General features: G+C 42.3%; 1 protein-coding gene across 2 annotated transcripts in view; it reads right to left on the reverse strand.

Annotated features, from left to right (window-relative positions):
* Positions 1 to 308: 308 nt before the first annotated feature.
* The window catches only part of SLC38A1 (solute carrier family 38 member 1), a 75,080-nt gene continuing 61,434 nt past the window's right edge, over positions 309 to 13,954 (reverse strand). For both annotated transcript variants that reach the window (XM_053255192.1, XM_053255193.1), the window contains one exon: positions 309 to 10,045. In XM_053255192.1, the coding sequence (XP_053111167.1) occupies positions 9,953 to 10,045 (93 nt within the window). In that variant the 3' untranslated portion in view covers positions 309 to 9,952. The remainder of the gene's footprint in view (positions 10,046 to 13,954) is intronic.

Genomic DNA, 13,954 nt, shown 5'->3' on the forward strand with positions numbered 1-13,954 from the left:
GGTAACTGTAGTTGCTCTATAATGAGTCGAGTCAGGTCGTTGGTCAATCTAGGTGAGTACGGTCTGCCCCAAATGGCAGTGGCTCTCTAGGGTTCCAGAGAGGGGATTTTCCAGCCCTTCTCAGTTAAGGATTGAACTTAAGGCCTTCTGCACGCCAAGCAGATGCTCTGTCACCAAGCTACCCCCCTACCCCAAAGTGGGTGACAGGCCTGTTGGCATGCTCATTGTCTAATCTTGCTAGATTTAATACACATTTTTATATTTTAGATCACACTCTTCATGTTTAAAAACTGAATTAATGACGGTGATTTCAGAATTTACTACTTTTTTTTAATTTACACACATCATCATTTACATGAACATCTTTAAATAGGAACAGCACAGAGAATGACAACGAGAGCCAGAGCAAAAATGCTACTGTGAGTTCTTCAGTAACCCGAGTGGACGTCACTCTAACCTGAACATAGTTTAGGATTTTAGAAAGCTGATTTCATACCACAGTCTAAATTCAATTCTTACATAAAAATACTTTTAAAAAAACCAATTTTGTTTTGGTATATGCAGCACCAAAGAGAAAAAAGTAACATACAGTAATTTGAAAAACAACAGCTTAAACATTTTTCTATTGAGAGTTTGTACTCATGTTTAAAACCAATGTTCCTTCAAGCTTCATTCATACCTGGAACAGAAGCCTGAGAAAACTATAAAGATGAATTTGTAGTACATGAATAATTAAAATACAGAGTAAAAACATACTCCACAATTTTTCAAGTATGCTATACAAGGTAGTGATTACATCTTTTTTTAAAATGAGGGGCCAATTTAGTGGATAAGATTAATCTTTTGAGAAAAACATTAATAAAACAATACAGTCCTGTTTTACTCAAAGCCTGGATGATGTCCCAGGAAACACCAAACAAACCATGAGTGCTGTTAAAGCACACCACTGCTTCTTTAACATGACACATATATATCCTTGGGCCTTCTATACAAGACTGTTTCTGATAGTGATAATACCACATTTGTTACAGGCTGTGATCCAAAGCTCAAGGCTCCAGAGTACTCACACAAGCCTGTGCTACAGGGTCTGCCCTTTGTTATGCTGCGGTATGCAGAGTGTTTCTTGAACAACAAAGGGAGCAGAGTGCAATAACTCCTATAACTGAAGGACAGTTATTACACCTTGACAGTGGAAAGAGAAAAGCAACTTCTTTATGAATGATACAAGTATCATTTATTTTGTTTCCATTGCTCAATGTTCCTCAGACTCCATAGTGTGCCAGAAATAGCCCTAATATTTTAAAAATACATGTTGGCATGTTTAAGTTATATATTTATAGGCATCCTCGGGATCCTCTGCTCGGTAGTAAGGTTATATCCCCCCTTCTATTCTGTTCAACATCACATAATCTTAAGAATTTGATGCAAAAAATCCCCGTTTTCTAGTTTTGGGGTTCCCCTGTTGGACACAAATGGCAAAATATGGAGAAAGGAGCAGTTCAATTCATTTCTGTTTTTCCACCCAATCCCTAAACCCTCATGTGTCATCTAGATGCATCCCAGAGGCAATGCTGTTTTCATGCCCTGGCTGCTTTGCAGTCCTGCACTTCATTGCCTCTTGTGGTAGCTGCTAACACTGCAGGCAGAATCATAGGCTCCTGTAACCCTGAGCAAGCCCCACTCTAGAAAACCACTCACTGGCCTCTTCCTGTAGGAGGAACTATATAAAGCTTCCTGACTGAGACAGGCTTTGTCTCAGTATTAGGGTCCTTTTGTGCTGGTGTGGTGTTTTGTTGCTGCTGGTCTGCTTGGTGTCCTCTTCGCAACTGCAGGCTTGTCTGACCCTCTGACTCCTGGTGATCACTTGGCTCTGACCTTCAGTGTGTGCCTGACTCCTGACTGATCCTCTGACCCCTGGCCACTGCTTGGCTCTGACTCTTGGCATGCTCCTGATTTCGGGCATCTGTCTGACCCTCTGACTCCTGTTGACTACTTGGCTCTGCTCTTCCGTGTGTTCCCGGCAACTACTTGATTCTGATCCATGGTATGTTCTTGGCTCCTGTCTGACTCTCTGGCTCCCAGTGTCTGCTCAGCTCTGAGTGTTCCTGAGGATGCCTCTTCGAAGTGGAGCTGGGCAGCAGTGGGGCTTCAAAGATTACACGTTACAATCTTGATTTGGAGATCTGCTGTGGACCCAAGATGCACCTCTCACTGCCTGCTGCAGCATTCAGTGGAGGTTTTCTAGGTGGGAAGAGCCCACAGTCCACTGGTGGAGCACATGCACAAGGTTTCAGGTTCAAGCTTCATCTTCAGTTAAAAATCTCAAATAAGTGGGGAAGACAAGGACTGCCTGGGACAGGCAGAACTTCTGCCAGTAAAAATAGAGAGTACTGGGCTAGATAAGCCAAGGGTCTGACTCAGTGTAAGTCATTTTCATTGCTCATGGCAGAAGGGGCCGATGAGGATGGTGCCGGGGGGTGGGGGGCAACAATGATGAGATGTACCTTTAAACCCTTTGCTACCACTCATACCTGGCAGTCCCTTCAAGCAGCGGCACACTGCCCAGCACCCTGTGCGGAGGCTGTCCTGCCTATGGCACTCATCTGGTCACTGCGCATGCATGGTACCCATTTGCATGGTCAGCATGGTGTTGCTTTTAAAAAAGTACCTCTCGCTGCCCCACCTCCAGGGCCACCCCCCACTCTGTGGCTGCCTCTGGCTCATGGGTACATCTGGGCACACATAACACTCTGGATCACAGCACGGAACATGAGTGGGCACAGAAGGATTCCATCTCGCTTTAAAAAATAATCCATGTAACAGAGAGAACTATACTGCAGTAAACAGTCAACTCTGGCAGTTAATTAGGTTGTGCTCTTGAAATTGTGCTACAGTAAACAATGCAATTATGTAAGCTTACAATTTGTTTTAGGCAACTTTGTTACAAGATAAGACAGAATGGAAGCAAGAAAGGACAAATTTAGCTGAATTATTTGGCTACAAACACTTTTTAAATTCATATGGATGGACTACTTCAATACTTTCATTTTATGGAGTACACAGCTGCAAAAATAGATAGCATCCTATTTATTTACAGTATATATATATACACATATGCAAATGAATCATGTCCTACAATACAACACAACTGCATAGATTCCTTAAGAAAGAAAGAAAGAAAGAAAGAAAGAAAGAAAGAAAGAAAGAAAGAAAGAGATGTGTACAGCACGTGAGTATCAAGGTCCCACCAGCCCTGTACATAATCAAGTCATTCAATGTTATCTTCACATTTGACAATAGAAGGCCTCACATTCACGAACAATGGACACATTCAGTTAGAAAATCCCAAAAGGAAATACTTTCCTGATGCCAAGTGCTCTCAGATGCTATAGGTCTGGATGAGGATAGAGGATATATCCCTAGTCAGAGAAAATCTGAGAGGCTTCTGAAAAGCCATTGAAGCCAATACATTCTACTGAGATTTCAGCCCTATTCAGATATTATGTTGTACAGGAGAATCTTGATATTTGTGGAGGTTATGTTCTGTGGTTGTACCGCAAATATGGAAACCATGAATATTGAGGCATTGTTTCAATAGGGAATTGGGGGTTAGGTTCCTGATTGCTGGGAAAATGCATACAAATGTCTATTTTTTGCCTCTCTCTATATATATTTTGTGGGGGCTGCAGGGGGGACTCCTTACCATGCTTTGCTGCTCCCCTGCATTATGCTGTTCCCCTGGAATTCCTGAAAACTGACTGAAAATCACCAGGCTTTTTTGTTGTTGTTTTTAAAAATGGGAGCCATTTTGTGGCTCCAAGGGAAAAAATGGAAGCCAGAAATAACCTCCACAGTCATTTCTGGGCACCTCCGACTTGTGGGTACCTGGGGGCGATGTGTCCCCCCCCCGCCCACATATGCTGAGGTTGGGTGTCTTTTACCGGCCACAGATCCATGAACTCGCAGATAATGAATACACAGATAATGAGGTTTCCCATACAGTTGCCTGTATTCATGAGCCCGTTGTGTCCCTCTTAAAAGTGAACTTGGGTACAGGCCCCCTCGAATGCTAGGCACAGATAAGAAGTGTACTACTGTACATGCAATGAAGAGATTAGCCTGCTTTGAACATCAATGTGGGAGGGAACACTGTACTTGCATTCAGCATCCCAAGAGTGCACCGCAAGCCTGGTCCTGGTGCTGACACACTTGGAAGCATCACCTCTATGCTGTCCATGCTTGTAGTGTTGGTCTGAAGAGACAAACACTGTAAACATGAACAGATTCATTCTGTGATTAGAAGGCTGGGGCATTCCATTTACTGTTAAATATGGGTAGTGGGTGGGTGGGGCTTTGGAGAACATCATTGTGGGGCAGGCTTTAGGTGTGCTTTCACGATGCTGTATTCACATACAACACCCCCCTTTTTCAGTATCTGAAGAGGGCTAATGTCTGAATGTGTGCACTGCACACAGATTGTATGTATGTTAAAACTTAACATGTGAATAGGGCTTTTGTCTGAACTACATCAGAAACATGATTGTGGGACTGGGACCAAGTAAAGAAAAATGAAACATTCTTGTTTTCATTTTATCCAGATTGTATTTGGTTTTCCAGCAATAGTGCAATATATCAAATAGATGAGGATTAGCTTTGCTTTTTCCCTCCCTGTTTTGCCACACCCAGGACAAAAAATTGTGATTTGAATGCAGGCAAAATGTGATTTTCCTGCAACAGACATGCTAGGTGGGGAAAAATACATTTAGATTTCTGCAGTGATCACACGTTTATTGTGCTATAAGTTAATAGCTGGAACAGCCCCTAGTACATAGGAGACTGGCTGGAACAGACCACAGGTCTAACTAGACCAGGATCCTGTTCCCACAGTGGCCTACCAGGTGATTCTGGGAAGTCCAGAATTAGGCACAAAGACAATAGTTCTCCCTTGGTATTTGCCCTTCAGGAACTGGCACTCATGGCTATACTTCCTCTTAACATGTAGACTCCATTTAGCCATAATGGTTAGCAGCCGTGGTTAGGTCTGATCTATTCTCCAGTAATCTGTCCAACTCCCTTTTAAGGCCATCTAAGATAGCAAGAATGTAAGCTCCTGGGCAATATCAAAAGGAAAGGCAGGGAAAGTGTAGACTGCGCCTGGTATAGGCTGCCAGAATTTTACTTTCTTTGAAATAATTCTGATTAAAATTCCAAAACACATTCATTAGATTTTCCATCTGAAATGGAGTTCATTAATTGTAGGGTAGTGGATTTGCCTAGTAGTGTGGTGTTGCATTGCAAAAATTAGTGATTCCTCGACTAAGGGAAACCAACTATCATTCAACTTTTGACAGCTTTCCTGTCAGTTCCATTGTGTGACATCAGGGTTCCCCCTTTATGGTACTTTGTGTGCTATCACCCCTCACGTTGCTAACAGCTTAATAAGCTCTGATAACTACTCACTGAGGCACCTTTTAAAGTGACAACTCGCTTCTTTTTAGTAAGGGGACAGCAACTATCCCTATTCAACCCCAGCACAGCGGGGAAGTAACTTGCCTAGGGAACAAGATATTATTTTCGGTCCAAATTCCTGCTTGCACACCTATATTAGGCAGTAGCGATATAGGAAGATGCTGAAAGGCATCATCTCATACTGTGAGGGAGATGGCAATGGTAAAGCGCTCCTGTATTCTACCAAAGACAATCACAGGGCTCTGAGGTTGCCAGGAGTCGACACCGACTCAAAGGCACAACTTTACTTACTTTACAGTCCTTCCAGTGGCTGTAGATGGTATGTTGCTTATGTTTCTTTTTCAATTGTGAGTCCTTTTGGGAATGGGAACCATCTTCCTGTTCTTTTTTCTATTTAAACTGCTTTGATAATGTGTGTGTGTGTGTTTTAGTATGTACATAGTCTTAATAATAATTTACAGTACCTGCAACCATACCAGAATCCCAAGATAATATATGGGAATCACTGGGCTGTATTGCTTTAGGACCTTTTCTTTGTTTTTATGACAATACATTACAGCACTTTATACATTGGTTCAAATCCAGCCACAATTAGCTTTTTGTATTATACACAAAGTCTAATGGAAAGATGGCTGGACTTGGACTAGACACTAAAGTTTAAATTCTTGCTCAGCCATGAACCATTCTCCCTCTCTTTTGATCTTGGTTCTCTATCTGCAAAATGGGACAATGTTGTTGAGAAGATAAACAAGACAATGCACTTTGCACACTTAAAAAGGGCTACAGAAGTGATAAATAATGACATTTTAAAGTTCTACACATACTAAAAAAACAGGCAAAATATTTACAAAAGCAGTTATGAAACAGTACCAGTTAAATATGTACAAGTTAAGAATTAGAATTTTGGTTTTAAAATATACAGGTGGCTGAATATCAGTAGGATAATAATTCCAGCGCCTGAACTAGATAAAACAAACACTGGTCGATTCAAACGGAGGATACTTGTGGTTCAGATATCCTCATTATAAACCAGGCCAAGGAAGATTTTTATTTTTTATTTTAAAAAGAAAAAAATCAAGTATTGGCTTCTACACTTGATAGCAGGCACTGAAATAACGGGCTACAATGCAGAGAGAATATATGCAGGTTGTCCACACATGACCCAGTATGCCCTGCTTTCTCTCTTTTTTAAAATGGACCACAACTTCTACTGTGTTGGAGGCTCATTTTTTATATTTTGGGAACAGTTTATTAAATGAAGTAGGGGCCTCAAAAGCCCTACTAACCATGCAATCCTTCGGACTGCAGACTTTGTCAGCTATAACTTCCTTTTCATTTGTTCCAGAACAAATCTTTGCTGTCTGAATACTTACTGGGGAACAAAGCTCTCTATATGCGTAGTCTATAAGTTCATACAGTTGTTCTCGATACTATTTGAAATACATCTTCCTGTATGGCACTGAGATGGAGAGCAGTTTTACTGTATTTACCTGAATCCAAGACTAGGGTTTTTCCAAGTTTTTTGATATCAGAAATCAGGAGGTCATCTTAAATTCAGAGTCCTGCTCCTTTCAAGTAAATGCAAGTATATCCTGTATTTAACCTCTATGTTTTAAGGGGGTAGCTTTAAATTCAGGGCCATTTTCAGTTTGGGTATATACAGTAATTAGATGCTCTTGGCTGGGGTAGAGATAGATTTTCACAACCTGTTCTGAAATACTCTGTATCTTAGCTGGTTTCTTGGTAGGTGGAATTTGTTGTATGCTAAACTCCCTTCATACTTAGAATGTGTTTACTGGGTTTTTAAAGCCACTTTTCAGATTCAAATGTTTCTAACATGATTTACAAAACAGATTAAAACTAACATCAGAAGTTAAAATCTCTTTAAAATATGTAAACAAACAAACAAACAAACAAACAAACAAACAAACCCCCAAACCTAAAATACACAACACACACATACCATGACCCCATACCATGACATAATAAACTAGGAATCGACTTAAATAAAGCTGCAGCAGCACAACACTCGTCTGAAAATGCCTAGCCCCCAGCAAAAGCCTGGCAAAATAAAAACATCCCCACCAGCCTCTAAAAAAATAACTTCTGGGGCAGGGCATTTCAGAGTTCTGTGGCTACCATGCTCCTGTAGAATAAGATAACCAACAACCAGAATAGATAGAAGCTGGAGCAAGTTTTCATCTGTAGATTTTAATGCTCAAGGGAACACAAGGGAGAAAATACTCCCTGAGATAGTCAGGACCCAGAACATTTAGGGCTTTACAGCACTATAAACTGAGCTCGGAAACAAACTAGTAACCAGTGTAAATGTCGCAAGATTGCGGTCTTATACTGTGTCAGCCCACTGGTCTATTTAGCTCAGTATTGTTTACAACAGAGGTTCCCAACTTGGGGTCCCCAGACGTTGCTGGACTACAACAGTGGCTTTTAGTCATTGTGGCTGGAGATGATGGGAGGTGTAGTCCAACAACATCTGGAGACCCAAGGTGGGGAACCTTAGTCTATACGCTCTGGCAGTAACTCAGCAGATTTTCAGACAAGGGTATTTCCCAGCCTTACCTACAGATGCCTGGGATTGAACTTGGGACCTTTTGCATGTAAAGCATTTACACACCCTCCTATGGTCTAGTCGCTTGTCAGTATTCAGACAGCAGCCCTCTGTGCTAGCTGACATTTCCAGACCACTTTCAAAGGCTGCACCAGTATATTACATGCGTCTTTTACCACACACCTCCATATGATGTGCTGTAACATTCTCCCTATAACTGATAAGGATACTGACCTTTTAACTTATCACTCCATGAATATGACCGCATAGTAATCAGTGTCTTATCTGTTTCCAACCCTCTTTTAATAGGGGACACTCACCAAACTTGCTCTTCTCTCTGCACTTAAGTTACAAGGTCTATTGGTCTCACTTCCTGTATGGCCTAGCCCCACCCCTGTACACAAACCACAAGTACAGCATTTGTCTCTTCAAACAAGCACTATTGTGAGTCAGTGCAAGGGGGGGGCTACCTCACACAGCATGAGGCTGTGCTGTAAGCATATAAACTGCATGTGGTTACAAGACTGTCTGAATTACTGAGCATATTTCGCTTTTGCCACATTAGGTTGAGAGGTCTCTCTTCTCTTGTCCTCTCCCTGCTTCTGTTCACAGGGAGGTACAGAGCAGTGAGCTTTCGAATCCTGGGCACTATAGCCCACTGACTGAGTGCTGCAGCTCTCTCTCTCTCACACACACATTTTCTCTCTCTCTCTCTCTCTCTCTCTCTCTCTCTCTCTCTCTCACTGGGTAACAATTGCACACATTAAAAATTGCCATAAATTCTGAAGACAGAATCAAGGGAATGGCATTTAAGATGCCTGTCTGCAGTGGCTTTTATATGGTTCATCTGTAATTCTTCTGAACGCCTCTTTCAGAAGTTGCACCTTCCTGTGGGAACAAGATCTACTCTCTGTAAAGGAAGGTTCATTGTTGCTTTAAATACTTCGTTTCAGTGTGATTGGGGCCCTGGTCTGAGGCTAATTTTCAAAGGTTCTTGTCCAACTGGGTTGGGAGGGTTTTGGGGTTTTTTTTTAGTTGAGGCAAGCACCTGTTTTGCTGCTGTGCTCGTTCAGTTTCATAACTATGTGTGATTCAGACTGGGATACTATTTTTTAGCTGCTGGGCCAATGACTAAGCCAATTGTTTCTTCTTTTCCCATGTATTCCTGCAGTTCCCCAAACTGAGTGCTTATTAAGGGGTCATCAGCACTGCAGCTCCAGTCTGAAGGGTGACAGTTCTGAAACTGGCAACAATCTATCCTGTCAATGCCTTCACATCCCCAAGGGGCATCTATTTTAACATAGCCCATTTATTCAAGCAAAACAAAACAAAAACACATGCACAGAACTAAGATTATAAATCAAACCAAATGTACCAAGACAAATCCTACAAAGGTGAGCTAGTAAGGCTTTGTGTACAAATTCTGCTGACAGAAATCAAAGATCTCACAGATTCACTGATGCACCAGCACAGCCAGGCATATGCAAAATTATCTCCAAGGAGGGAGAGCCAATTTTGATCAAGGCTGGCAAACTGATCTTAGATGAGAACACAATGGTGTATTCACTTGCTAGTATATAACTTGAGTAAAGAGAATCCATTGTTGACTGACACATACAAAATACCTATGGCCAATGAACAAATCTTTAAGAATGGAAAACTGTCCAGACCAACATTATAAATTTAATACTGATTCACTAGCTTTGGGGAACATGGAAATGTAGCATCTTTTTAAAAAGTAAAATGACTTTCTTCTGCAGGAAAATACATTCTACAGATATTTTGTTATTTGAATGTAATGTAGGAAACTCACAAAGAATGGGACAATTGACAGAATGGGGTCGTGGTGATTTTGGTGAGCAGCAAAATGGAAATGCATTCTTCTCGATGTCTCAATAACCTCAGGGGCTTTAGTCACTGTCTTCTTTCTGTATATACCCAGTCATAGATGACTAGAGGAATGCTCACCAGAGAAAACAATACACCTAGTGCAAAAAAGAGAGCAGCCTGGAACCAAAAGGAAAAAAGTACTTCAGCCAATAGAACTTATTTCCATAATGAGATGAACACATTGATAAGAAGCTTCAATGGCAAACAGATCTCAATAGTAAGAGCAGAGAAGATACAACCAGTGGTCTCTCATTTTTTTCATCTCTGTGTGGAATGAGTTTTGTTCTGGGCGGCAGTATCAAATCAAGGCAGTGTGTGCGCACCTGCATTCAGAATGGGGCCTTCCTGATTCAACCTGAGCGAGATCTAAAATGAACTAAGCAGATATCCAAAAACTTGTGAGCATATGCGCACTCCTTAGAGGGAACAGTGAATACAACAACTACACATTTAATCATTACTTTTGCAGTTATTCGTGGAGAATTGCCTTTCATACAGGGTTTTAAGTCCTGAAATGGAAACTAATTCTTACACAAGCCATATCCTGAATTATGCAGTGCTGGAAGGCCAAAAAGTCTTGGTTCTACCTATTGATGCGGCCTCTGCAGGTGTTGCAACACAGCCACAGAAGTCTTTAATTAACTCCTTAAGCTCTCCCTCTTGTTTGAACAGTCACAGAGTTTTGGTGGTAGCATTTCCTTTATGTATTTCAGATGCTCAAACCCATCCGTCCTGTATTTTGGCTCACACAAGGCAGTGAGTAGCCAAGCTGCACAAAAAGAGACTTCGGATGGGGCTTCCATCAAAATATGGGAGAGGCTTTAAAGAGCCTGTTGCCGGGGTCTTGCTGAACATGAGGTGCATAATAAAAGGGGGGTCAATTTGCTGAGAATCAGATGGGAAGCCTGTGGAGGCCAGACTGAGTGAGCCCCAGGCCACCTTGTTTACCATTTCAAAAGACTCAGATTAATTCTCATAAGTGACTTCCTTACTTGAAGACACTTGCAAGCATAATTCAAGAACCACAGCAACTACAACAAGGTGATGAAAAGCAATATGAGGCAAGGAGTTTCGAGGTCTTCTCTCCAAGCAACAAAAGCTTGACCAATAAGTAAAATACTTCAAAACAGGACAATATCATATAATAAATGAACGATCAATTTATTCAAATAATAATCTGAAAATGTAAAAAAAGCAATAAAATAAACTCTCCTCAAAATTGCAAATGTTTGTTTTAAACTTATAATACACAATGGGGCTTTTCACACAATGGCGAGCACGGGCAGGAGGGAAGGAAGGATTCCACTTACCTTCCCCCAGACGATCGCTCCTGAGCTTCTCGGCATGCAAGCCGCATGCTCACACAACCTGTGAGACTGGGAGCAGCGTGGAGCAACAGAGGCCAGGACTTATTTTCCTCCACATATCCCACAAGGCACCACATGACGAGCGCAGTGCCTTGGGGGATTCCCCCATCAGACGAGTGCTCTAGGTACCCATCTCTGCAGAGCCAAGGAGACACATGAGCCCGGCAGCTGGGTTAAGGGAGCATTTGCTCTCCTAACCTCAACTAAGAGCTGGGCTTGGGAGCGGGGTTAGGCTGGGCGGGAGCTCGGGGATCTGCACGGATCCCAGAGCTCCACACAAGCAGCCTAGCCCAGGCAATAAACAAAGAAGTCATTCACACAATCAAAAACTATGTTCTACCTGGGTTTGGGAACTGTGCGTGCTCCCAATTTTTGGTTGTGTGGAAGCAAGGTGAGAGGAAAACCTGGGTAGAAGTGATTGTGTGAAAGCAAGGGAGGAGGAAAAGCTACCCAGGTTTTCCTCCTACCTTGCTTCCACACAACTGAAAATTGGGAGCACATACAGCTTCCAAATCATGGTAGAACACAGCTTTTCATTGTATGAATGACCTCACTATTTATCACCCAGCTGTGTGTGTATGTGGGTGTCCCTATAAACTTCACAATGCCTGGACCAATTTGGAGCAAATTTAAAACAGTTGTAGGGACACCTTAACAGCATAGTTTGTGATGGTGTTATCCACCCCAATTCAAGATGGCAGACGTGAAAGTTTGAGGCACACATGGGCTAACTTGTGAACTGCTAAGATTTGAACCAAATTTGGTACAGTTGTAAGGACACATAGGAACACCTCAATGGTATAGTTTGTGGCGATGCCATATACCCAATTCAATATGGCGGACATGTGAACGTTTGAGGTGGAAGTGGGCTAACTTGTGAAAGTGGTAATTATCAATTCAGATTATTGTGAAAGGAAAGTAGGCAGATTAGTTCTTACCAGAACTGCTTTTATAATATTGTCCTGCTTTGAAGAATTATGCTTGCTTATGAAGAAACCACCAAGAAGAGTAATTTAAGAGTAAAGCAAAAACTGTTTATCCTATTTATATGAAACAGAATAGCAATACTGAAATTTTAAAAAAACTTCCTCCCCATTTCTTTCCTTTATCCAGCAATCTGAATTGCTTTTCTCATCAAGTAATAACATAGGAGGGCAGGGCTACATGATTCACATGCAAATAGTGGTTCATGAACAGGAAGAGGAAGAAGAAGAAGAAGAGGAAGAAGAAGATGAAGAGGAGGAGGAAGGACTCTGTTGAGCCTGTCTGAATGCTGCAAACTCCACAACTCAGAAATATGTTGTCCTAATTCAAAATGTGTGAGCAACTGGTGTAAGGTGAGGAAAATGTATTCTACAGATCATCATTCTTACGTGGTAACATTGTTATCACGTGCAGCCTAGCCTGGGTTAGGCTGCATGTGTGAAGAGATCTTGTGTGCAGATCTTGGAGATCCAGCCCAGCCTGACCCTATTTGTAAGCCTGGCTTTTAGCCCCTAACCTGTCTGCTGGGATCATGAGATGGGCACCTAGAGCACCTGTCCCATGGGGGCATTCCCCAATGCACTGTGCCTGTCAAGCGGGGCATTGTAGGATGCCCAGAGGCCAGGAGATAAGGCCCAGATCCTCAAAGAAGTGCAAATCATCTGGGAATGTGAGGCAAACTCCCAGCAGGTCTTTGGATCACCTGGGGGATGGCAAAGTCTGGGCAACCTCCCCGCTCCCTGCATGATTAGGAGTATAGCCTCAGTATGTTTCAAAACTGAGTCCTGGCCATCAAAATAAATTCCAGGACTAAGCCTTGATTCAGATTAAGCCCTTAGTACAACTAACTGTGGGACATATTTTTAGTGAGAGTTACACAAAGATAGAAAGGAAATGGAACAGTAGGTACAAATCCTATGCAAGGAAAAGAAACTAGCTGCCATTTCTATCTCTAGGCCCTAGAAATGGCAGTTGGGTCTAGAGTCTAGGTAAGCAGTGCCACGGACATTACTATTTCCATCTTTTGTCTTTAAGTTGCTAGTTATCAGTTCCTAAAATCATGTTACACAGCTGACTTGAGGGGTTATACAAACATCCCGATGCAATCAAATCTTGCAGTCGGCTCTGAGATTCCAATGCTCGATCCTTATATGTGCAGATTTGCCCTCCTCCTCCAATGAAATGAATGAGGATGTCTCCTCACACAGTAATTCCATTTGTTATAAGAGCACACTTGGGGCTTTTGACTGGGTGGAAACTAGGGATGTGCATGAATCGAAAAATGGGATTTGATTCAAGTTAAATTGAAACACATGGGATCCAATCTCCCCGAAACAGGCCTGATACGATTTGGACTGATTTTGATTTGAGTCAATCCGAATCAATTTGATTGCCTTTTAAGTTTAATGGGGGAGGGAGGCAGGAGAGGGAGGAGAGCCTCGTTTCATCATTGTTTTAAAAAAGAAAGAGGCGCTGAGGTGCCCAGTACCTTTGGAAGTGCAGAGTGCAGCAGTGGGGAGGTGGCAGCGATGTAAGCCGCCACCCCTGCGGCCTGCTGGTTGCTGATTCCAAAAAAAAGAGGCCCTCATCGGAGTGGTAGCTGCAGAACACACAGTGGAAGTGGTGAGGAGGTGGCGGCAACCTGACCCACCCCCAACTACTCAACTCACGCTGA

This window comes from Hemicordylus capensis, chromosome 5, assembly GCF_027244095.1.
Source record: "Hemicordylus capensis ecotype Gifberg chromosome 5, rHemCap1.1.pri, whole genome shotgun sequence".
In the NCBI taxonomy this organism is placed as follows: domain Eukaryota; kingdom Metazoa; phylum Chordata; class Lepidosauria; order Squamata; family Cordylidae; genus Hemicordylus; species Hemicordylus capensis.